This window comes from Bombus flavifrons, chromosome 13 (genome assembly GCF_040668555.2).
Source record: "Bombus flavifrons isolate JBK064 chromosome 13, iyBomFlav1_principal, whole genome shotgun sequence".
NCBI classification, from domain to species: Eukaryota; Metazoa; Arthropoda; class Insecta; order Hymenoptera; family Apidae; genus Bombus; species Bombus flavifrons.
Genome location: NC_138454.1, coordinates 9,976,947 through 10,002,794, shown reverse-complemented (window position 1 = coordinate 10,002,794; position 25,848 = coordinate 9,976,947). Strand labels below are relative to the sequence as shown.

Here is a 25,848-nt window from a genome sequence, read left to right as displayed (position 1 = left end):
TTTTGTCAGGCGCGGAGCAGATGGAATTTTTCGTTACTCCATTCCTCTCTCATATTTAATATCTCGCAATGTCTATCCAATGTCTTTTTAACCTTTACAAACGAACCTCTGCCTCTCGTGCTCCGAACACCGGGCGCTTTGCTCTTTCTCTCCTCTCAAATTGTCTTTGATGTTTTCGTTAACGAGGCATATAAACATTTACTCGTCTATATATATCTAACATATTCGTGTATCAATACTTAGGTAAATTTTCGCTTCCTCTGCCGATTTCTATTTCATTCTGTAATCGAAGTTTCAACCACGGCCGCTTCGACTCGATCTTTCAGCTGGCGCGTTTTCGAAATATTTCTTTCGCGTACACCTGCTCCTATATGGTATAAAAGGACGATAGGGCGACGTTTCATTTCTCTTACGTTATTTTCACTTTTGTAAAGGAGTCACAATCACGAAAATCGTCAAGCAATAATAACATTGATAACTACTCACGATTCAATGTGTTCTATCAGCTGATTACTTTAGCAATTTCACTCTCTGTTCAATTCTATCGTTCAATGCTTGGAACAATCTCTGGCAAACCGCTTTCCAAGATTTGCACGAACACACCGCGTCCAATCGAATGACGTAATTTGAATGATGTGACATTTAGAAACTTTAGAATCGGCACGCGATACGAAGTTCGGCAATTCGCTTATTGTACGAAGCAGGTCTTTCGAGACTGATTTTTGTGCCTACAAACAATTTTACACGCTATTGTACGTGACGAAAAAATCGTTAAAATTTCGCCGAAATATCTACATACATTCGTCTACCGTCTCTGTAAATGGTGTCGAATTCTTTAACATTAAAACATTCTCAAAACATCGTTATGTTTCTCCTCCTTTATTATCCATATTGAGCGGAAAGGTATTGCTGTGTGGTTTCTCGTCAAGAAGAATCCTGTCTTTTGATATGTCAGACGTCTATCTGGCTCTCATTCTCTCACTCTCACACTCTCTGCTTTTGATTTTTTCTTTCTTATCCTTTATTTCCATCGAATCGTAGGGGACCAATAAGCTTCGACTCTAATCTTTCGCACGAATGTCAGTGTTTCTTGTTTCGTTTGAACTCAATTATAATTGTAAAATATTTTGCATTTTCGTAATTATTTGAAACTTTCTACGCGTGATAAAAATTCACGTCCAGAATTATTTGTATATATAATTCAAAGATTATCTGTTGCAATTTCGAGAACAGTGGTGAATTTTTAATTTAGGAAACTAGAGCTGGTCGTATCGGAATGAAGCCGCGATTTATACTTCTGCTATTCGGTAGAAAGATCAAAGTGAAACACTGATCGACCTCTGTAGACTTTTCCGTGTGCACTTGCGAATGCAAACGAATAACATCGATAAACGTGTTCGCTATGTACACACACAAAGAGCACCGACAAGAAATATGCGATAAATAAATACAATAATTATCCTAAAGAATGTCCAGTCCTATTATTCCATTAACGTGATGGTTTTTTACTTTAATTTTCCGTTCCATTAAGCACGAACAGCTTAATAAAGTTTTGCAAAGCGAAAACTATCGATGATTGTTACGAATTTTTTTATATTTTCATCCTATTAAAAATCGTTCGATTCCCATTCACACGGTATTGGTGTTACAAATTTTCCATTATCAATCAACGAATGAAAAAATCACCTGCTTTCCATCTGTCCACGTCAACGTCGACCTTTGATTAACGCTTTCGCTTTACAACGTCGCTTAAAAATACGAACAAAATTATTCGACGAACAATCCTATCGGGAGTATGGTTAAACGTCCCGATGATCGATGCTCGTATCTAGATCTGTGCATTTTGATTTGGAGCTTCAGCCACGGTTACTGTGTACACTGTATAATATATGTATATCCTTCACATAAATAGTAGCTAGAACGCAGCGAAGCGCGAGCGAGGATGCGTCGATCTCTTCTCCAAAGTCGAAAAATTCTCCTTGGATCGACACAAACCGCGCTTTCCTCGCGGAACTATGCACTCGAGAGTCCAATAATCATGGATAATTGTTCTCCGAAAAGCACTTTTAATATCATTCAATAATTTCCATCGTTTACTTCTCTGATCCTTTCCTCTTTATGTAACCTTCTTCGTACTTCGACAAATTGTTTTCCATTTTGATTGTCAATTTTGATTCTTCAATATTTTCTTTGAAAGATCTTCGAATCTCGAGCGCAGTCTGTATCCTACGCGACGTCGCTTCGATCTCTTACGCGTCTAAATTGAAACACACGAGTCGTGGAATTCATGAGGAGTATCGGAGGGGCGGGAGGGGGTTGGATCGAGAGGATCGAAAGGATTTCGTGCACCTTCTTGCACACCGTTGCTCACGACACATATAAAATCCAGACTCTTTATACAGTATATTATTGCATACTACACGTTCGTCGCTCGCGGGCTACGATTCACCACATTTGCACTAACACATTTGCGCTAAAACGTACTATAACGCGTACGTAGAGACGAGTGGAAAAGGAACGAGAGTCGATTCAGCCTCGACGACGTAACTTATTGGGAGGAACGGAAGATTCACGGAACGACATACCCGAGAATTTTTCCTAATTTTATCGCAGCAGTGTTTCTTTCCTCTTTTTGATTTACTACACCGACTGAGATGATGCGTCTTTTGATTACAACGACGATATTTGGCACGGTATTTATTGTTAAGCGTTACGATCTCATTTTTCAAATAATTTCGCGTTTCTGTTTGATCTTCGTTGTTTTTGATTTTTCGCAGAATGTAAATAGTTTCTTGCTTCTTTATACAGAACTTTGGCGAGGTATCAGCGAAAGAAATTTTGAAACATTTCTCATACCAGTTTTGATAACCGTCAAAATGAATATTTTGATTAGAACAGATACCTTTCATTGCTATAATAGTCACTCAACGAAATAGGAATTTAAAATTTGAAAATTCATTTTTGATATTTGCGTTTAACACACTGACTTCGAATATTAATGTTTAGCAAGCAGGATACGACCGCAAATGAAATTTGATGACAATTTGCTTTTAATAAAATAATTTACTTATACAGATATTCCCGTACGTATAAGCGTGTATATTTTTCTAATAGCGACTGACATAGCGAAAAGGTTAAACATTTTACAATAATTCGATTGCGATAAAATCTTTGATACTTTGTCGCAATATATCAAATAAAATTTTTCTATTGTAAACTTAGGTATCGGCTTAGAATTCTATACATCGCGATGCACTCCAAATAAATAAATTATTCTGTGTCAATTTTGATGAAGACATCGTCTTCATCTTTAAGCCTTTCAGAAGCCATCGCAGTTACAGAAATTATCATTGAAAACACAATACTCTGTTGTTCATGATTAGACTAGACATCGAATCATTGCTTCGTGATCTTTTTACAAGTTCCGAGTCGTTTCGTTTTCTCCAAACCATGCTCCGATTATTAAATATCGAATTTTGTTTAATTCTATCTAACTTTCGGTTTCGCCACTGGCGATAATTACCGGATCATAATCTTAAATCTATTCAAAAGAACGTAAACGTTAAAAAATATTTCGTATTCTCTCGAGTAAAATTGAAATTCTTCTAAAACATGCGAGTCGCGAAGACGCTACGAAACGACTGTTGACTGTTCGTTTCTCGACTTTTCCTTAAGAATTTTTCCAACCTATTATTCCTATTATACAATCGTTCTCAGTATCGAAGCTCGTAAAATAAGCCAATGCCTACAAGAGTTTTAAGAGGAAGAAGAAAACTCTTCGCAAGATCGACGTACTATGTAACAAGCGGATACGAAGATACGTTATAACATACTTCGAGAAAACTCTTTATTGGCACGTGATTCAATTTGATTCTCCAATTCGACGTACGCTATCGTTTAAAAATCTTATTCTTTTTTCCTTTTACACTTAAAAAACATCTAAATTACTCATCCATTCAACCAATAAAAAGTACCGTGCATCGTATCCGCTTTCTCTAAGAATTAAGTACACTCGTATCTATCTAAAGAATGAGAAAATATAAGAAAGAGGGACGAGGGGAGAGTGTAGGGCTACAGATGGCAAATAGGCGCAATTATTTCGGCTCCTTACGAATTAATACTTTCCATACATTTCATTCATACACAGGGACACAGCACGCGCGTATTTAAGGACTAACTAACAAAGGATTGTCTGCTTAAAGGGGTTTCTCATCCGATTCAATGCATCCATGAGGCAGCAATCGCTGTTACACTTTCCATGAAACATCCTCGAATTTTATTCGAACGCTCTCGTATAATTCGTTTCCCTCGTTACGTACTAATATCGTCGCAGAAAGATTTGTTCTTTCTCCTGGAGAAAGAAATATTAAACACGATTCCGTTTAAGCGCGTCATGAATGCAGAACTCCCTCGGCCACGACACATTTGCTATCTACCGAGATCTACTATGTACATCAATTCCTTTTAGACATAGCTAATATTTCGTTCCTCGTCATAGTTAAAAAGATTATTACATTAAGTATAGAGTCGCCGGTAAGAAACGGCGTACGTACGTGCACGCGCAATCGGAACACTCGCTGCATTTCCTTCTCTAGTTCTTTTCTTTTGCTTTGTTCTCGCATCTCTTTTCTTTCTTTCGTATTTCTCGTATAACACACAGTATACACATATACATACATACACACGATGACGCAACACTCGTATTCCATTCTGCTCTGACACCTTCGCCGTCTATCGCAACACCAAACGATTTCTGCTACGAATGAAAATGTCCACATTTTATTTTTTTATTTACTTCTTTTATTTAGTTTAGTCGCCGTTTCCTTTTCATTTCTGCTAACCGAGGATTTGGCATGGGATGGGCCCAGAGTGCACCGCGGCACAAGTGATTCTATCTTCTAAGCCTAACAACAGCTCGATGATCAATTTCGTCGTCGAGTTTTCCATCCCTTTCCCTCTTCTTACTTCCGTTCAGCTTCCAACGCGATACGATACCCGACACTCGCCTCGCTTCTGGCCAACTTTCGTGAAAACGCTGGCGGTATTAAACAGCGTTAAAAGCATAGCTTTTTTCTCAAGCGTTAGAAGGAAGATTCTAGCTAATCGAGGGAGTCGGTCGAGGTTTCTGAGTATGTCGACGAAACTTCGAGCGTCTCTTGCATGATAACGTGATACTATATTAACGTTTAAACTAAATTTCTATTGTATATCTCGCTGAATAAATTTGACAAGAGGATCATATGAAATAATCATTTTGATAGAGGTAAGGCTTAGTGCAGAATGGATTAACTCGAAGACTTGTTTGGAGCAATTAACTCTTTCGTTAACATAGGCACATACGCTACGAAGGGTAAAAAATTCCGACAACGAAGACACGTTGCAGAGTTAACGACATTTCGTATATTCATAAACTTGAGATCAATTTTTTTTCAGGCAGTGGAAGTAGAGAGAAACTGAGCAATCAAAACGAACGTTTTTCTCTTCATTACGCGTAATCAGACGGAAGAAACGTAAAACTAGATTCTTACGCACGATGGCAATACCTGCGTGCTTTGGCACATCGTTACGATACGTCAGAATTAATAAAACATTGTTACGAATCTTTTTTCCCAGTAAAACACTCGGAGCAATGAAAACAGGTATCGAAGAGAAACGTCGCTGTAAAACGCGGACGATTGTGCGTTTTGATTATTCGATTACTCGAATATACTTTCTATTCCATCTTTCAAATACTGTGCGTCTTTGTATTATAAAAAATACCAATTCGCATTTCAGAAATTATCTTGTTTCTTTGCTCTTTCTACGATCGTTAAAATCGTTATGAAAGCTATTATTGATAAAATCGACGAGTCGTTAAATCTGCAATGAAATTACTGAAATTAACGCGACTGAAATTATTCGACGAGCAGATATAGTTCGGAGCAACGATCATTTAAGATCGTATAAAAAGAGGAGAAAAAGTGTATTCTTATCCTATCGAAGAACACGCTTCACTTTTCCTTCGAACTGATATCAAAAACCTTTGATTTCGTTCTCCCGTTCTTTTTGCTTCTCCTCGGTGTCTCTTTCTCTCGTTCGTTCTCTCGTTTTCTCACTTCCTCTAATATCATAGTTAAAAATCAATGATTAGTTACCAGAACACAAGGCACTTGGCTTACACATCGTACATATTTTTATTCTTTTTTCTTCATTCTTTTTTAATTTCTTCCGTTAGTCGCTTGCTTTTGGTGTAGCTCGGTGTTGGGATAGCTTGCGCAGGACGCACCGCATACACGAGACGAACGACGCGAGACATCGATTATGTTCATTGTAATCGAGAAGCAGCTGACTCGATTCACTACCGCTAGTTACTATTTACAATGTGTTTACAATTGAAAAATATTGTTATAATATATCTATTCCACACTGAAAATACCAACACTTTTTTGTTTATTAAATCGAGTTTCGTAAGACGTTAATAACGAATAAATTAATCGATCGATAAATTAATAAAATATTTTAGGTGTTTAAAATTAAATAATTGTAACTTGATGAATAATAAAAACAGAATCGAATATATCGAAGTAAATTGAAAAAGTCATAGAAAAATATAATGATAGAATAATCATCTGTATTACGTTTCGTTGCTCCTTAAGTTATACACAATAACTCACGGAAAATTAAATATCATTCTTCCTTAGGAATCCTTTTAATTTGCTACACGTATGTAAGATTATTTCTGTAACAATTTTAATTAGAAACAATGGTAGTAAGTCGTAACTCCAAAGAACATTTACATCATATAAAAAATTCTATATACTATTTACCATACTAATATTTCGTTTCTCCTCATACGAAAGTTTTCGAATAGATGCACGAATAACGATTAGCTACGTTCTTTTCTCGAGAAATGTACATTCAAATGAAGTTCCATTTAGCGCTACATCACATCGATTCGTCTACTAATCGCTAAATTAGCAACAATGACGTTAATATCGACTAAAATCGTTCATTTCGCGTCTCGTCGTCGGTTGCAGAGTGCCTTGCGACGTATGATGGAAATAACACGCAGCAATTACTCACAATATCAATAGAAGAAAATAGTCCATATGTATGTATATATATACATATATATCGACACATACATATATATATATACTACGTATGCAATGCAGTTTTAATATATATTATATACATATATTACGTATATATATCATATATTATATATTATACATATAACATATATTTAATATATAATATATATACATATATTTATTTATTTATTTCATATATCCATTGCTCATCATCCATATCCATTTATAAACGACGGTTAGATTATACATTACATCTGAGTATTAAAACATCGTTTCTTTCTTTCTCTTTCACGCTTGCCTTGAATTTCCCGCAGCGGTATTATTCCACGGTTATACCGATCTTTTTTAATACTCTGGTGCACTCGTGAGCCAGGGTTTTCGGTAAGTTTTGCTCAATATCATCGAAAGGACAAACATCCGGATCGGTCGATCGAGGAAAAACCGAAGTTTCGTTCAGCTAATCCGTGCACAATTTCGTCGACTTATCTCGAGACACGTGAATCGTGGAATTTCTGCAACAGGCGGATCGGTGTTTCAAATTCGATCGATCGATCGTGCTTCAATAGTGCAGTCAAACTTCGATCGTGATTGGTTCACGTGCAATGATCGAAAACTGAACCAATTTTGTCAAGAATTTGATGTATAAGTTGATCGACGATTCGACGATTGCCTTGTAAAGGATCGACGATCGTTTCACTGCAAAATATCGTTGCAAATATATCGAAGTATATCGATAAGGATTTAAACGAACACGATCGCGACAAGTCGACTCACAATTTGCCAAGATCGTTTTCCTGTATATTCGATGACTCTGTTGGGAGTTTTACATTGTTGAAAAAACTGAACAACCGAAGCAAGCAACTGCTTCCCTCGTTTTCCAAAAATCTGCCCGTTCCATCTGTGTTTCCTTTTATCGCGTACCGAAGTCCCATCGCTCACGATTCCGAAGCGCGAGCTGTTGTTTCCTTTTTACTCTTCCTCTTTTCTATTTTATTTTGTTTCATTTGAACGAACAACATCGAGATTTAAACCGCGACCTATCGCAAAGCGCGTGGTCGCTGCCTACTCCCTGCACATAATCGGCACCCATATATATATAAATATATATATACGAATATATATATTTATACATGTATAAGTATTTATATATACAAATATATATATATATATATATATATATATATATATATATATATAAGTATATATATCCCCACATATCTATATAATAATTAATAATAATTAATAGTTAATAATAATAATATCGCCCTTTCATATCCAATATGTATATATATATATGTGTATATTAAATAAAATCGTATGTACGCAATATAATGTATAATCACTAGACCAATGTATATTAGTATCGCTCTTCGAACGTAATACTGATGCATAGAAGCTCGTCACTCCGGCTAAGCCTAACTAACACACATCAACGTTTATCTCATCGTTTCTCCCGTCATCGATGGAATCCTTCTTTCTGCTTTCAGTTTGCGTCGATGCTTTGGCCGGACCTTGAGCTCCTCGATTTTTGTCGACTGACGTTAAAATCAGAAACGTGCGCGCCTATAAACTCTCGTTGATCCATCTCTCTATAAGCTTGTTTATATATTCACAATTCGCGCAAGGGCGTCGTAGCACCTCGGTCAAAGACTTCGTTAAAACTTCGTTAAAACGACGAAAAGCAAGCGGTTACATCGTGGCTATCGACAGACTAAAGAGGTATACCTAACACAGTGATCGATTCGAAATTTTCACGAGGCCATGCGTAACTGGACAAAATCGACGCTCCTCCGGTTTTCATTTATTTAAAGGATCGACAAAGAGTCACAGACGCGCGCATTCGGTTTCAGAGGATCAGCTGCGACGTTTGTGCCGTCTTTGTTGGCCGAAGACCAATGTGGTGGAGTCGCGTGTCGAGGGGTTTTCATGCCTCCTATGGGGTCTTTCGTTCCTCTCTCCTCGTAGATCGGAGAGGAAAGTTAGTTTAATAGGCCTTCGTATCGATTTTCCATCGTTTTCGTCGACGACTCGGTACCACATCGCGCTTCAAATTGACTGAACTGTGTGTAAATGTGTGGAAAGCCACGCTATCGTTTCTCATGAGCTGATTGCATAGTATAGAATGTGGAACTGCGTGAAAGCGCAGTCGAAAAGGAATCGTTCAAATGGAAGAATTTATAGAATTAGTCCAACTAGTCTATACTATAATATTAATGAGAAATTTGATGAAGAAAGGTTGAAAAGCAATGTTTAAGTTTATTTAGATACTTGATAAGTAAGGGTAGTAAAAATGTTGCTCACGAGGGACGATCACGGGACGTTTCGTCTGCAAATCCCTTAAAGTGGAATCCCTCACTCGGCCAGCTGTAGTTAGCGCATACGTCATCTAACACAATTAATAATATATTGTCCATATTGCTTATGGCACCAACTTTTGAGCGATATCATTGCAAATTTTTGTTCTTTCTTTCTTTGTTTACTTGTTGTAGAGTTACGAGAGGTTCGTCTGCGCTTTTCCCGGCGTAGCCTCAAAATCGGCTTTCTCGATATTCTTTCTTTCACGCGAGTTTTGAGCAAAAGACAATACAAGAGTCGGAGAGAGAACGGTGTTTTTTTTTCCTTTTCCTTCTTTTCTTTTTATCGTTTCGTTTAAAAGACTAACCGTGACGAGGATATTTTAATGTATACAGCTACACCTTACAGGTAAGAACTAGTTGAGCAGAGAAGTGGAAAAAACAACGACAGCGCGGACACGCGTCCACACCGATATTGCTACCGAGCACACGTTTCTTCTTTCACTCTATCGTAATAATTATTGCGATAATAACCGTGCGATAAAAATGTCCGTGTCACATGAATACTCTGGACCGTGCTGTTCTCACGTTCTCTATATATTCGCGATGTTTTCACGACAGCAAAAAGGGATCAAAGATAAGGTCTGTCTAGAACAAGGGATCTTTGAACATGAAATCGAAAGATTGTTCGTATCGAACGAACGAAAATCGAATAATCGAAGGGTTCGAAAAATCGAACGAATCTAATCTCACAAAGTTGTCAGGCAAAAAAGACAGAGAGACGACGATGGTTTTGTCTGAACTAGATCAAAGATTCCCAATGCCTCGCGTTCTACGAATTTATTTCTTTCCCTTTTGTTTCTCTTTTTCTATTTCTCTCTTCTCTTATTTTTTTTTTTTTGTTCCTTTATCTTCGTGTATTTAGGATCGAATCGATCAGTTCTCATGTGAAACGCGACATTACGTATCCGTGGCTCACCTACAGCTGACCATGCTTCGAATACATTTAAAAACACTATTAACAATACATTTCGTTTTTTGTTTCTCCGTCGTAGTAAAAGTTATAATAGAGAATAGTATTAACATCAAATAGAAGAGTATAAAGAACCATGCTGGCGTATAGAGATAGATATTAAAGTAGGTAATAGGTAAGAGGACGATAGATTACGATATCAATATAATCCAATAAATAACTTTTCACTTGTTTAAGAGTAGTTTTTTTTTCTTGCATAAACGATGATGATCATTTAGTAGACTTTTTTTTCATTTTAATACAGTATTTTGAGCACATTCCTCAGGTGTATAACCACGCTACACTTTCTTCGCCGAGTTGTACCAATATATTTCGCAACGTCACCTCGCCATTCCTTCGATTTGATTTATCGACGATATGAGACATATCTTTTTCTTTTCGCAGACATACGAGTTATGGTGTGTTAATAAATTATTAAATAAAATTCGACTAATGAAAATCAATCACATTCACGATGAACAATGGTAACGATAGACTCGAAGACACTACGTTGCCTTGGTCTGCTTAATGATTTAAATTAACTACGAATATAATATATATTAAAATATCGTTAAATAATTTTGTACTTCGTCGAAGTTTCAAAATTAATCAGCGCATTGTGAAATAATTTAAACTATACATTTTTTTTTTTAACACTTAGATAAATATAATCGATAACGTCTAGTACGATATTAAATAAATTGCGTAACAATTTCGTGCTCGATAAAAATTAAACAAAACTTTTCAGCTCGTGTTTAAATAAGATTTTTGCTGAAAATCAATTTCACTCGGTCTGGATAGTCATATAGAATTAAATATAATAAAATTAATCTCCGAATTCGAATCTGCTACGCTTTTCGTTCGGCTGTACGATTTTGCCGGTAGAAACAAAAATTTCATACGATGAACGTAATCCGTTTCGTCGTCAATCTATCTCCATTCACTCGATGTTATCCGCTAACTCGACTAATGGCAGTACAATATCGGTACAACTCACTAATTGATGGCACGGGTCCGCCTATGTACAAATATGTAATACCATATACCACATACCATTTAAATACATCACATATTTATCATTTTTTTTTTTTTGTTATATATATATTCTCCATATAGATATATATATATCATTCTTTTTTTCTGTGACGTGGAGGGACTCGTTTGTACAATTCATGCATATATTCGTTACTGTTTCATTGCTTCGTTTTATCGTACCTTTCCTCAAAATTCTGAGTAATCAGCCTCCAGAATTGCCTCTTGCGTTTACATTTGCCAAACAAATCCAGAGAGTGTGGCCAAGCTTGGAACTTTCTCGTTACAGGAGAAAGAACGTAGAATAATTACATTTTATTAAGTACATATAATCTTAGCCAAGAAGGCTGATTAAAAGCTAACTAAATTTTAAGTACATAATCACTTTGTTTTTTCTTAAATTCGTAACGCAATTTAATAAGAATTATTTAACTACGAAATTATCGAAATAATTAATTCGGTTGTGTTTTAACAACTAACGATCGTGATCTCTGGATTTGATCTCGCTGCTGTGTAATAATTCCAACACTTTCTTCTTCTTTTCCCTTTCCTCGACTTCTTGTTTCTTTCTTTTTTTTTTTTTTAATCACTAACTACGTCGTGTTTCACCTCGAATCGATTCTAAATCTGATTAAGAGTTAGATTACGTACATATAATAAGAATTACATTAGTAGAAACGTAGTTTCTGTAACAAGTGTATTGTCTTAAATGATATGTCTGCTAATTTTGTTGCATTTCGACTTATGAGCCGGACCTGCGGTCGGGATTCACATATATAACACTTTTACACCTTAAATGAACTTATGTTTAAATACTCGAATCACCTAGGATCTTAGTTAGTATAGTTAATTATAGATTTCTAGGATTACGCATCTTATTCGACTTATTTCTTTTTCTTTCTTTCTCCCTCTTCCTTTCCTTCTTTACTGGAGGCCGTTCACTCAGAGTTTACAAAATCGTGTGTTCTTCTATGGTCGCAAAAGAGGTATACCCATGGGCCGTAAGTATCCGTGATATTCGCGATTTAAGATTCGAAAATAAGTACACGCGTCGAACGTTTGAACGATAAAATACTGTTTCGATTTATTTATTCTTCATTGCTATCAAATGTGGTCAACGTGATAAAAATATTTCTCTCGAACGAAAACGATCGTTCGTTGCGTGTCTGTGGAACGATATTTAGGTATCTAGGAAACAAGGATTTATTATTTATCAGCGGTTTTCTCTTTTTTCGAGAGATGATTTTCTTTCTTTAAATAGATAGAACGGTGCCCTTGGCCATACGCCTTTCTGTTCTTTGTTTTCTTTTTCTATCGATACGCAATTCTTGTCTGTAAATGAACGAATGGTGCGTGGCCGGAACGTTTGTCGTTTGAACAGCGCGTTACACATTTCTTTCTTGATTTCATTTTCGTCGGTGGATCAGGGAGTTGAGAAGGGTTGGAAAGGGAAAACATGGAAGAAACACAAGACACACACGCATAAAGGACAGACGATTCTCTCGTAAGCTTAAAATCCAACGAATCTGCTCGAATGCGGAACGTCAAACGGAAGTATCTCTCCTTTCTCCTAGATCTTTCTCTCCTTCTGTTTCGAAACGTGTTTGTACGTTGTTTGTAACGATATTCTTTCCTCGCGTATTTTTCAGACTAAAAAAAGCAACATTGGAAAATGTCAAGCCATCCTTTCTTTCATTCACTTTTCTCTTCCTTTCTCCCCTTTTGTTTTCGTTTAAAACTTGGCAGATTCTTTAAAAGCATCCTCAGTCACTTGCATCTCTTTTTTTCGCTTTTTTCCCCTTTTTACACGTGAAAAGTTTAAAAAGTTAAAATGTATATCGTGGTTTTTTAATTCCTTTTAATGGTAAAAGTTAATAAGAAGAAGAGTGTTAACAATAACAATATCTTTAAAGGTAGAATTAGAGCAGCTACGATCGGCGGACAAATCTGAACGACAATCTCTCGAGTGACGTCGACCAATGGATACACATGTATACGTTTTAGCGTTCACACGTATCGTGAAACGTAGCTCGAGTACGTGTCAACGCCACGTGTAGCTTTTCTCGTATATTTGTTTCTCGTATATCTTTGCTTGTAAAATTTCGCCGGGAACGATGTTCCTATATATACATTTAAAACAAGCAAACAACGTAATACAACGTAACTAAAAACAAGCAACATATCGAATTTCTGCCGTTCAGGCTGAATTTCGTACGCCGACGTAAATATTAATTAAACGATATAATTGCTAAATAATCGCTAACATAATTATTCTTTAATTAAATTACATTTGTACTACCTATCGGATAAAGTTTCGAAACATAAAGGGCGAGACAACGCATTGTCAACACCGCGGTAACAATTTATAAAATTAACGCAAACGATCATTTAAGGCACCTTACATACAGGAACATCGTTGAATTCCGTTAAAACGAAAGGATAAAAATTTACGAAACTTGTATCCAGGCGATTCACCGTCATTGGCTCGAGGGTCTCGCCTCGTAGTCCCTAGTAAGGTAGAAAATCAAGCCAAGTATATATACTTTATTTATAATATAGATCCCTCCTAAAACAACCTAAAACCTATAACCTACGTATTTTTTTTTTTTGCGTTAAAATTCATTCGAATTGTACATACAGACACTGACGTTTAGAATTATGTACAGACATGTACACGAATTATGTACACATAGAGTGGTGATCTAACGCGATCATTATTAGTCGAATAATAATCCGTCTGTTTCTTCTTTCTTTTTCTTATCTCTTACTTTTTCTTTTGTTCGCATCTCGATTTATTTAAATAAACGCTCTCTGCCATGTGTCTGCGTTCGATGCGCGTATATATAATGTATTCATGGCTGTATGTATAATTAATTTATGTTACAGTTCGATCGCGATCGCACGATCGATCGCGGCCCGAAGTGAAACTTGAACAACGTGTCTCTCTTTCTTAATCTTTTTTTTTTTTCTTCTATAGAGGACTATATCTCGCCTAGGCTAAGAGTCATCTTCAAATTACATCGATCTGTTTATACATATGTATAATATGTATATATATATAATATATATTAAAATTTATTCTGACAAATATAGTTAATATATATATTATATATATTAAGTAACAGAGGTAACAAAAATCTTGGGGAGCTTCAACAAATCTACGAACGTTTTCTCTTGACGATTGATCGCTTTACTTGTCGACATTTAAATACGCTAAATGTAAATTTAAACTAAGTAGAACTAGAGCGAACGTGCAACAAGTCGTATTAATTTTAGAAGGACGGGATGTGCTCGCGAACCGTTTATAAGATCGTTACCTTTCGTGCGTTTTTAAAAACAAGATCAATTTTAGATTAAGTTCATCTTATATTACACTACGTTCATGTTATATTTAACCAATTAGCTTTACACTTCGATTTATACCTTTCTTTATTCTAATCGTCTTGTTTTCCATTCGAATCTCGTTGAAAAATATCCGAAAGAAAAGATTCTTCTAATCGCAGGTTAAACGATTCGATTCGTAAGCCGATCTCGTCTACGATAAACCAAAAAAAAAAAAAAAGAGAAAATAAAAGAAGTAATGAAGAGTAGATAGTGAAGAAAAGACGATTAAAATTAATCTAAAATGTTTAAAAAATGACAAAGAGGCAACAGGTAACAGTTAATGTCTTGTGGCACAATCCTGGGAACATTTCACGTGCATATAGCCATAATAGGTACATCGAAAACTGCGAATAATCGTTCAACGCGTTACATCGCACTGAATCGTGGCTAATTCCCTTATCCTGACTCATCCAGTCAGGTTTTAACCTCTGCTAGATTGCTACTTTAAAAAAAAAGAAAAAAAAAAGGAAATATTTAAAAACACCAGCCAGTGTGTCGCTCGTGTAGGACACGATCTTTCCTGTAGGCCATTTGGTTCGTCGATGACGTTTTCACGCGTCTCCAATATCCTCTTTTGTTAATCGACAAAACGAAAATGATCAATAAAACAGACGGAAAGCTTGCACGTTCGATTATTATCCCATAGACAAATCCAACCGATCGCTGTTGACCGCTGCCGTTGCTGGACCGTCGCGATGTTTCGTCCATCCCTCGTTTGACACGAAATGGGGGACTTCCGTTACCCTGTCTCCTCGTTGAACAGAGCTTCGACTACGGCTGCGAAGTATAACACCCACGCGATATCTCTATCCTCGTTTCGTCATTTTCAGTATCTAGATTCTTTTTCAAAAATTAGAATTTCCATTCTGATCGTACTTATGTCATTTGTTTTTGCTTCTAACGGTTTCTTTCGAAGTCTGTTGTTACTAACAAAGGATAGAGGTACCTCGGGATAGCTTCATCCTTCGATGCACGTGTTCCGCACCTATGTGTGACCGCGTACGTATAACTTATGGTATGGCTGGTCTGGTAGAGAACACGCGTCATTTCGTTTCGCTCAAGTCCATAGCGCGTACAAGAGGTATTTCTCGTTTTCTTTATTTCATCTGTTTCTTTCTTTTCATTGTTCTTGGAACTATATTATCTATCATATGGAAGTGTCCGTTTCTCATTTATAACTCGCCTAGAACGTCAGTTAACGTTTTGCCTCTGTGTAGGAGGTTTCGAGACACGACTCTCTCTCTCTCTCTTTCTCTGTAGATTGATACTGGAGTCACTAACTTTTAACCCGTTTTCGTCGTGCCATCGACGATCCTTCGACGATCGTGATTTATTGTTTTCTAGTTTTAGTTTCTCTTAGTAGTGCCTGCCTATTAACGTAGCGCGACCGTAAAATACTTTCCTACCGTACCGTTACAGCCTTCGTTAAGGTAACTTTAGTTGAACCGGCTGGGCATCGTCCTATGGTGGTCTGAGCCGGGTTGGGTTGTGCCATAAATGCGCTTGATTCTGAGCGCCGGTGTCACTATTGCTGGGAGGCAGTTGTTGCTGATTGAAGTCTTGGGCCTGCGATGAAACGCTGCTTGATTGTTGTTGTTGCTGCTGCTGTTGCTGCTGCTGCTGCTGCTGCGATTGTTGTTGTTGAGGTTGTTGCTGCTGACGTTGTTGTTGGGATTGCTGCACCTTCGATTGCTGCTGTGCAGGCCTTTTAGATTCCTGTCCCGTTGAATCGGGCGAGGGTACCGGCCTGTGAGATTTCATGTGTGCGCTTCTGCTTTTCACTTTGTTGAAAACTCTGCAAAGACAAATTGAACGATCGTGTTAGTTCAATCGACGATTTACTATCGGAATTAAGTTTGAACGGATTAGACTGTAGATAGGTAAATGTAAACACGATGCCTGGGATCGGTACATAACACACAAACTATGCGAATGAAAGAAATTGAAGCTATTGAGATGTGGATAACATTAATAGTATCGTATCGAAAGGGGATCTTTCATTTTGTTTTCGTAATCTTCTTTTTCTTTGATAAATTTGTGTACAATTTCGATGATTTTGAGTATTTGTAATTCTTGTCGAACGTATTTTCAACGATGTGTTCGGTATTCATGATCGTGACGACAACGACGTATGAACATTGAGCTAATTAATGACAGATCATGCGTATGATGCGCTGCAACATTAATTATCGATTCCATGGTAATGCAAGCATTCTAAATATTTATTGCCGGAATTATTCACCTTGACGTGCGACATGTAACCGTATTGGAACGATTGCAATTCAAATGAACGAGATCAAAATGCTGGTTTAACAGAGAAAGGAATGTAAGTGACAGCAACGTAAACGTAATTTAATGAGGCGAATAACAAATTTATAAAAAAAATTATATCGAGCAAGGAGATACAGATGTACAATATTTTTCACAGTGCATTTCTCAACGATGGAAAAGAAAAAGAAAGAAAATTTGGTTTACGTATCATAGTCATATATGCTGTTACGTATCGTTAGAAATTTTCCACTATTTTCTCTACTTTATATGTACATCGACGCTTTTGTAACATTTTTGCAATATTTTGCAACATTGCAATTCAATTCGAGATTTAAAACGTATACGTTCAGGCAAATACATCGATTTCATTATGCAATTATGCACAGAGCGTTGCAAGCAGATTTTGAAACAAATTAATAAATCTCAAGACAAAAGGAATTAAAAGTAGAGGACAGAGACGATTAACAATACCGTTTTAATAAATTTGCCGCAAGATACCTATGATTGTTGAAAAGATACGTACCAAGCAATTTATTTGAGTATATTATACGGAGAATAGTGCGTTTTCATTGAACATATCAAACTTGCTGCAATAGCATATTGCATAATTATTGTCCTACGTTAATATATAGTAAGTAAAACACCTATTAAAAAGCGGCATTAACAGTATCTAGCAGCAAGTAGGATACAAGTATCGTAATGAGTTTTTTTGTGAAAATATGTTTGTAGTACAGAGTGCTAATGAATATCAAGGATATCTTTGGCTTCTTCAAATCATCTTTCGATCAACTTCTATTTTCTAAACACTTATTTTGCAAATTTAACGTTATAACAATTTTTCAAAAACCGTTCAATCCAAGAATTCACTCTAAATCCCAAAGATTCTTTTTCCTGTAAATAATAAATCTAATCTATCTCTCTCTTTTAATTATTTAATTATAATATTAAGTGACATCCCTTATAGAACTACTATTAACAAAATATCCCTGTTATTCGCGAACTCTCCGTTGAGTATACGACACGTAACCGAAATTCGAGTCTACAAAAACGAGCACTGAGAAACGCTACGTGGTTCGAGATAAAAAAAAAAGAAAGGGAAGAAGACGAGATAATTTAATGCAGGAAGGCTCTCTTTCTTTGTCGGCCTGTTTCTCTCGCCCTCTAAAAAAAAGCAAAGGTGTTCTCTATAGTTGTGCTTGCGCCGATACTTGCCACTCGTAACCCGTCGTGTTAATTAATTCGCTTGTGTCAATGGCTAGCCGTTGGTCATTTTATTCGAAATGGACTTAATTTTTTGTTTAGATTAGAGATTGGAGACTTACTTCCCGCAAATCTTGCAGGGGTAGTGAAGTGGGGTGGGCACGGGTAGTTGTTGCTCAGAACTAGTGTGAGTTTGTGAGTTGGTGTTGACTGTGGCGTGGCCGGTATTGCCGGTTTGGGCGGTTTGGGTGCTTCCGGCCATCGTTACTGTTACACTTCCGCTAAAGCTCTGACAACACAAAGAAACACAAAGCCAAAATAAACAACACAAACAAACAACAACACGTACGACGACGACGACGACGATGACGACGACGACGACGACGGACAGAGATAAGTAAACGCACAAAACGTGTTTGGTTTTAACGCAACGCACAACGCGCTCGTACCTTGTGAGAAGAAAGCGTGAGAGAAAAGTAGAAACGACAGGTCCAACAACAAGTCACATGCGACACTTAAACGTTCACGCGTTATCTACGCGTGTCGAGTGGTCACGCGCTGTACGTACAAATCGAATACGAATCGATCATTGTGAATTTTTGTAGATTTTCGGTCACATATTACGTATCCGAGTTACATCTTTCAAATTTCCAGTATTTTCAGGTATTTTTTTTGAATAAAAATGCCGTTTCATGCATGCATTTCTTTGAAAATGAATGTCTTTGCTTACTTTTCTTATATAGCAATAAAAATAATACAAATTGTTAGATTGCCTTAATATTTTTTAAAAATATGCTATTTAGCGTAGTAACAATATTTGCTATAAATAATACGTTAATAATAATTTAGGAGTACATTTGAACGATTCGTATTCAATACTCGACGAGTAGTTAGTTTAATAATTAATAATTAAAAAAAAAAAAAATAGAAAAATAATACAAGTTTCATGAAAGATACATTTAATAGTCTCGATAATCGTCTAGACATTTAACGATCGATCTATGCTTGTTGTTAAAAAAAAAAAGATATACATATATAAAAGAATATTAAAATGCTCGATATTATATCATATATTCCTAATCAAAAAGAAGCGGTGACATTAAGTTATATTCAGCAGCTAACAAACTCTGTTACTCTAATACTTTATTTATTAAAATCGTAATATTTGTTATCGTTTGGAGTTACTCGGTCTCATTGTATCAAATAAAGCTTGTAGGTAAAAGATAGAATACATAGAGGGTGATATGAAGTAACGGTACTCACATCGGGGCAGTCGTATGCGAATAATCTCAGCTCTCCGTCGCTAGTGGTCAGAGTAGCCGAGTTTTCTCTCTCGTTTGTCTGTAACTGAAGAACAAGTTCTACGTGAAACGAAAAATCAAACTCCATACGGATAAATGTTAAATACAAATATCACAATATTTAGAAACGTTACAATCGTGATAATTAAACAGTCTTCGATCCTTATAGGATATAAGTACGAGGATAATTTTCTATACTTTAAAACCACATTAATATTGCAAGTGAATTCTTTGTCTGTACATTTAAATGTCCCTTAAACGCATAAGCATCCGTGATTTAACGATAATGTTATTCGAATCTCGACTGAACTTACCAGAGTGCGGTGAAGAACAGATTTGTCTTCGCTGAAGTCCATCTCCGTGACCGACGCGATGGCGTCGCGAAGCTCCCTAGTGTCCTTGTAATCCTTGCTCTCTGTCTTAATCTTTGGTTTACCGTGGCGAACACGCAATCTCCTGTATTCGTCCGGGCACAGCCTCTTCCACAGATAATAGAATTGCACGCATTGTTTCGCGGACTTGCCACCCACGTCTCGCGAGATCGCAGAGAAGTCCTTGTTGTACTTCAACAGGCCCTGGTAGAATGCGTCCATTTCCTGCGACGTCCATCGGTCGGTCTCGTGGCACTCGTAACTCAGCAACGGATGTTCCGCTGGCAACGGAGGCGTCGGTCTCATCAACTTTAACATTGCTTCCTAGAAACGAACAATGAACCACGTTGATACTATTAATAAAAGAATTTAATAAAAGAGAGACATCGAGAAGATGAGAAATCCTAGCTTTCTGTATTTGGAAAAGTTTCATAATAAGAGTATTACGAAGTTGAGATAAGTTTATGGAAATGACTAAATAGAAGTTAAACAGTTCAAATAAAATAAAATAGTTACGTATTAGTAATGTTAGAGAATGTGTTGATTTCTGTGCATGCAAGAGAATAAATGATAACGAAATATGGAAATACAAAGATGTATTAAAGATGATGATATTTCTTTGCTTTAGAACAGGAAGATATAAATCTATTCGATACTGTTTGCGAGTTAATTGAAATGTTTCAAACCATAACAAAAAGCGAACGATCAGACGTTCAATTTGATATAATTTGGGGCTATATGTAATTGATGAGAAACTTGAAAACGAAGGAAAATATAAAGTATGGAATATAGACAATGAGAGTGATTTCGTATGTACATAGAAGATAGCAGAGACAGAATAGCACAGATCGAGGTCGAGGGAAAGATGTCATTTTTTAATAATCCTTGATATTTCATGTATTTTGTATAAAAAACCCCAGTAGATAAAATTACGAAATGTATGCAATATGTGAAAATTAAGACACTGGTTATATACAATTTTGTTAGCCTTTTTGTTTTCAACTACAATAATACATCGCTCAAAATTATATCAAGAGAAAAAGAAAAGCGAAAAGGGATGGTATAGGAATTTTAAGGATGGTGGAAATGGAATAAAGGAATTAAACTGAAAGAATCGTACATGAATATTTCCTTTGCACATGTGCAGCAGATGAAGCGCGTATTCTTTGTTCCTTCCTCCACCTGGTACCGCAGCGCAGCATGCAAATTGTAGGTACATTTCCACTGCAAAAACAAAAGTTTTTTGCTTCAGATACAAATTCGTTCGCGCGGAAACAACGCATTCTCTGGCGTGAAAGCGTAAACTAAATGTAATTTGTGTATCTGTAGCGTGACGATATTGCAAACGTTTTACGTATTATTCTCGTCTGTTTTATTACAATCTACGTTTATGGATAAAGTAATCTACTTATTCTTTTAATGCATTCCCTGCGATGACATATAGAAACATTGGGAAACATTAATCAACGAATATCGATTATTTGCTTCGTGTTAACTTTATGGCAAATAATAATTATTACAACTGCGTTTCTTACGAAATTATTGCGTATGTAATGTGGGGTTGTATAATCACATTCTATATACAAAATGATACTTTTAATGAGAGATACACTGTACGATCGTTCACATAACCATCGTTTATATAACCAATTCCCTCTTAATTCAAGAATGTATATATACAAGCCAGAGATAGTATTGTTCACTGACATTACGCCTCTAATACAAACGAGAGACTCGGAGGAAAGAAGGTACAAAAATCTTCAATTTGAGAAACCGTGGATCATAAAAAACTTAATTAAAAAAGGATCAAAACATTTTTACATATGTACACATATTCGTAAAAGCTTAGAAATTCCGAATAAAGTTCTCTAGCTAAATACCTATAATTGTAGATATTATTGCTCATATCCATTTCGTCAGAAAAAAGAAAAAAAGAAAAGAAAAAAACATTTATCCCATTTCTCTCTCATAAAAAAAACTCTCAATAAACCCAAGTCTCTCATAAACCAAATCCAATAACTTTTAAAAGCCGCAATTACTTACGTTCATTATCTGTCAGCACGTTATTTATACCAGGATCCCAGAGCAAATGATCAGCCTCAGGCTCGCCCTTTCCTCTATCCCCGTCACTCCCAACCGGCGGTATCGTCGCTTGGTACCTCGTCCCGATATTAATTCTCGGCGGAGGTCCATCGTTCCCTTGCGAATCATCCGAACTGAAGTCAGAATCTCTTTCATACTGATGCAGCCTGGCGTACAGTCCAGGTCCAGGTCTAGAAGGATCCAAAATCGGTGGAGGCGTGTAGCTACTATCCCAATGTCGATCGCAGGCCTTCCTCAATCTCGACGGATACGAATGTGACGCATTCGCGTACAATCCTCCATCCATACGAGGCCTTTTTCTGCACTGCCTAACAGGACTGCCAGTTGGTACGTTACTAGGATTAAGGAAAACATCCTCGTCCAGAAGCTCTTCCTTGATCTGCTCCACCGGAATGGGCAAGTTTCCACTGACCGTTTTCTGTCTCATATTATTATTCTTAGCCACATTCGTCTGTATAAGAAATTTCGTCGGATTCACCACTTGCTGTTGATTGAACTGGCCAGCGTTGTACTGATGGTTGGTCTGCACGTTTAAGCCGAGATTCACAGTGACAGGTTCCATCTTCGGAGTCGTCAGCCGCATCTCTTTCTTGAAAGTCAACGCCGGGCTCAGAGAGCTCGTCTGCACCAGCACGTTCGTCTTTTGCAGCCCAGCCGTCTGGATCAGCTTGAACTCCCCGTTGTTATCTACCACGATACCAGCTAGGCTACCATTACCCAGGCCAAAATCGACCAAGTTTTGGCTGGTGATGAACTTGTACGATTGAAACTCGAATCGCCTACGGCTGGCTGTCGTGAAGTCCTTCGGAGTGGACGACAGTAGTGGGTCCTCCGAGTTGGGCATCATCTGATTCTGGAGAGCGTGATGTGGCGACACAGGGAAGCTGGTGCCCGTGAACGACACTGGTCCTGGTGACGAGACCGAGGACGGCGGTAACGAGGACAGTGGCGACGGTGCTGGGGTCGCCGACAAAGGGCTTGGCAGTGGAGAATGCGGATTCGGTGAACCGGATCCGTATAGATCAGCGTCTGCTTCGGATTCAGCTGGCAATACTTCACTCAGAGCTTCCTCCACCGCCGCCGCGGAGGACATCGTGGTGGCGTAAAAAGCCGCTGATAAGGGTGACGATACTTGTCTCACGCTCTCCGGGTCCTCTTGAGGACTCAATAGAGGGAAGCTTCCGGTTAAAAGGCCTTCTTGGCTCGCTGGTGGTGTTGGATATGTGAAACTTGGACTGTCGTGTCTCGTTAAAGGCGATGGCAGGGGAGACTGGGTTGGTAACGTGTGCGGGCTTTCTGTATATTGGGCACCGTAAGTACTGAATTCGGCTAGCGAGTCTGGTAACGGCGAGTTGACCAGTGCTTGTAAGTCGGGGTTCACGGTGTGCTGAGATGGGTATCGGTCCTCCAAGGTGATGTCTTGTAACTGCTCGGCAGGTTGTTCTTGTAACAGGCTCGTTGTCTGAAACTGAATGGTTTGGTATATTAGAATAATTAATAATTTGTTACACGATTATTATACGATGACACGATTTTCTGATTGCTCTCAAATTTCGTATCGCGATTCGTCTTTAATATTTCCTAGAGTGTGTTGAAATAATTTCATAAAAATCCGCCGAAACATTTAAATCGATCAAACCCATAGACTATAGAAATTCTTATTCAAAAAGTAACATTGTCCCAAGTTCCACCTAGGACACCTCATTTTAGAAGTTCTCGTCAAAAATTGAATTTTCCAAGGGATTGGGGATGAAAAATTCGCGGAATAAAAGCGTTCCAATGGCACGTCAATGAATGCAGCCATTACGGTGGAATTTCATAGGTCAGACGTTAATGAGTCTCCTCGACGACGAGAGAAACACGACGAAGAGAGAGAAAGGGAGGGCGTGCAAGATATCCGATGGATAGGTGGAGGACATAGACGGAAACGGTGCTTTCCAAACGGCACAAAGCATCGTCGACGTCATCGTCGGTGCAGTTGGTGCCAACTACTTAGATAATTCGCCTTATTAAATTCTGCGCCCGGAGAGAGAGGCGGCCCCTCGCCCCGTCGCGTAATTGAAACTAAAGCGTCTTCGACGCTTGACACGGAACGAAGAACAGGGCGCCAGGTGTAATTAGCCCATCAAAGGATCTTGGATATATTCTGTTTTGACACAAGTGACGAAAACGCGGATCTCATATCCGTTCGCGCGTCGTCGCTTTTAGCAATCTTCTTGCCATGTACTTTTCGGTGGATGGCAGTTGCGAGGCGAAAGTTGTGCGTGCGAAGCATTTGGGGATGAACGAACGAGAACGTGTGCATAACAATGAAGTTATTATTTTGAGTGTGTGTGTGAGGAATTTGAGGGTTATTACGGAGGTTTGCTATGGAAATGTAATAGCAACTGAATGTTTTAATTATCGTTAAAGTTAGGTATCATCAAATTCAACAAAGTTGAATTTTGTTATGTGATTTTTGAATTTTGGATCATGATTTCTAGTTGATAAAAATGGTTCACTAGGTTTATAATCTTATTAAACAGCTACAGATTGATTGTTCAAGATTGTACAAATATAGTTTTCTTAGAGTATCAGTTTTCTACAGACAAATGTTACTTGTTGAAATGCCAAAAAGGAAAAGAAGTCAATATTTCATAGGCAAGCAGAAACGTTCAAGAAACTTCATCGCCTGATTATACGACAGAGGTCAGAAAGGCAGAGAATAACAAGAGACAAGATAGATCAGGTAACAGAAACAAACTAGAAAAAAAAACACTCACCTGAAGAGAATCCAATTGTGTTGCATGAAGCAGAACGCTGTCAGGAACTGCGGTGACTTGCTGGAACACCTCGTCTTGAAGACTTGGGCTAAAATAACCACCGTCTTCGGAATAACCTGTCATTGAGAAACTGTCTGTAACTGTAGGCTGAGCTTGAGGTTGATTATTTTGCTGCTGTTGTTGTTGCTGTGCCTGTTGCTGCTGCTGCTGTTGTTGTTGTTGCTGCTGCTGCTGTTGCTGCTGCTGCGGATTGGTGGTCGATTGAACCGATGTCTGATACGTCAGGTGCAATCTTTGCCCGGGATCGGAAGTCGTCCTCTTCACAGCCATTTTGGTAGTGCCCTAGAAGATTAAATATTTCTTCTTATAAAATCAAAATGTACATCTATTACGCTACACGAAACGTTATAAATTGCCAGCTATATTTTGGAAACATATAATTTCTAAATTTCTAGATATACAGCTATCCATAAGACACTTAGAAATGATATAAAAACGTAGGTAAATCTTGAATCAAAGAACAGAAGTGCACCTTCAAGATCATGTCGGCCAGCGCCTGCGCCTGAGCCTGTGTTTGTGCTTCCTGCAGTTGCTTCTGTACGGTGGCGTGTCCGGAAACCGTGACATTGGGCTGCCGGAAGTGCTCGCCATCCGAAAGTCTGCGGACCTTTTCCGCAGTGGCCAAAGGAGGCGGTGCTGGTACCGCGAAGCTCGTTTTACCGGAAATCTGCGACGCACCGTCGGCTTGCGTGGTAAAAACCGTTGCATTCGTACGAGGCTGTTGATTTGTGCTCGTATCTGCTGCTGAAATATGAAAGAATATTTTCTTGGAATAACTGTTCGCTTTGTTTCTGTGTATTCGAGACAATAATTTTTGTAAGAGATTTCCTTTCTACGATATGAAATTTGTTGTGAGAAATGTTAGCAGATTAAGCGATAATAACATATATATCCTGTATTTCTAAAATATTCTCATATGTTTCAACTATTTTATAATATGATGTTTGCTTTATTTATATCGTTTTCAATATCATATCTTTTACAT

At 37.6% G+C, this 25,848-nt stretch overlaps 1 protein-coding gene across 8 annotated transcripts in view; it reads right to left on the bottom strand.

Moving 5' to 3' along the window:
- LOC138186276 (zinc finger protein 541) overlaps positions 1–25,848 on the bottom strand; it is a 589,272-nt gene continuing 563,424 nt past the window's right edge. For 6 of the 8 annotated variants that reach the window (XM_069125954.1, XM_069125953.1, XM_069125956.1 and 3 more), the window contains 8 exons: positions 25,336–25,607; positions 24,804–25,145; positions 21,982–23,509; positions 21,059–21,162; positions 19,882–20,262; positions 19,530–19,613; positions 18,389–18,555; positions 1–16,590 (listed from right to left, as the gene is read on the bottom strand). In XM_069125954.1, coding sequence (XP_068982055.1) covers positions 16,257–16,590; positions 18,389–18,555; positions 19,530–19,613; positions 19,882–20,262; positions 21,059–21,162; positions 21,982–23,509; positions 24,804–25,145; positions 25,336–25,607 — 3,212 coding nt within the window. In that variant the 3' untranslated portion in view covers positions 1–16,256. The remainder of the gene's footprint in view (positions 16,591–18,388; positions 18,556–19,529; positions 19,614–19,881; positions 20,263–21,058; positions 21,163–21,981; positions 23,510–24,803; positions 25,146–25,335; positions 25,608–25,848) is intronic. The other 2 variants (XM_069125955.1, XM_069125960.1) reach the window with 2 other exon arrangements.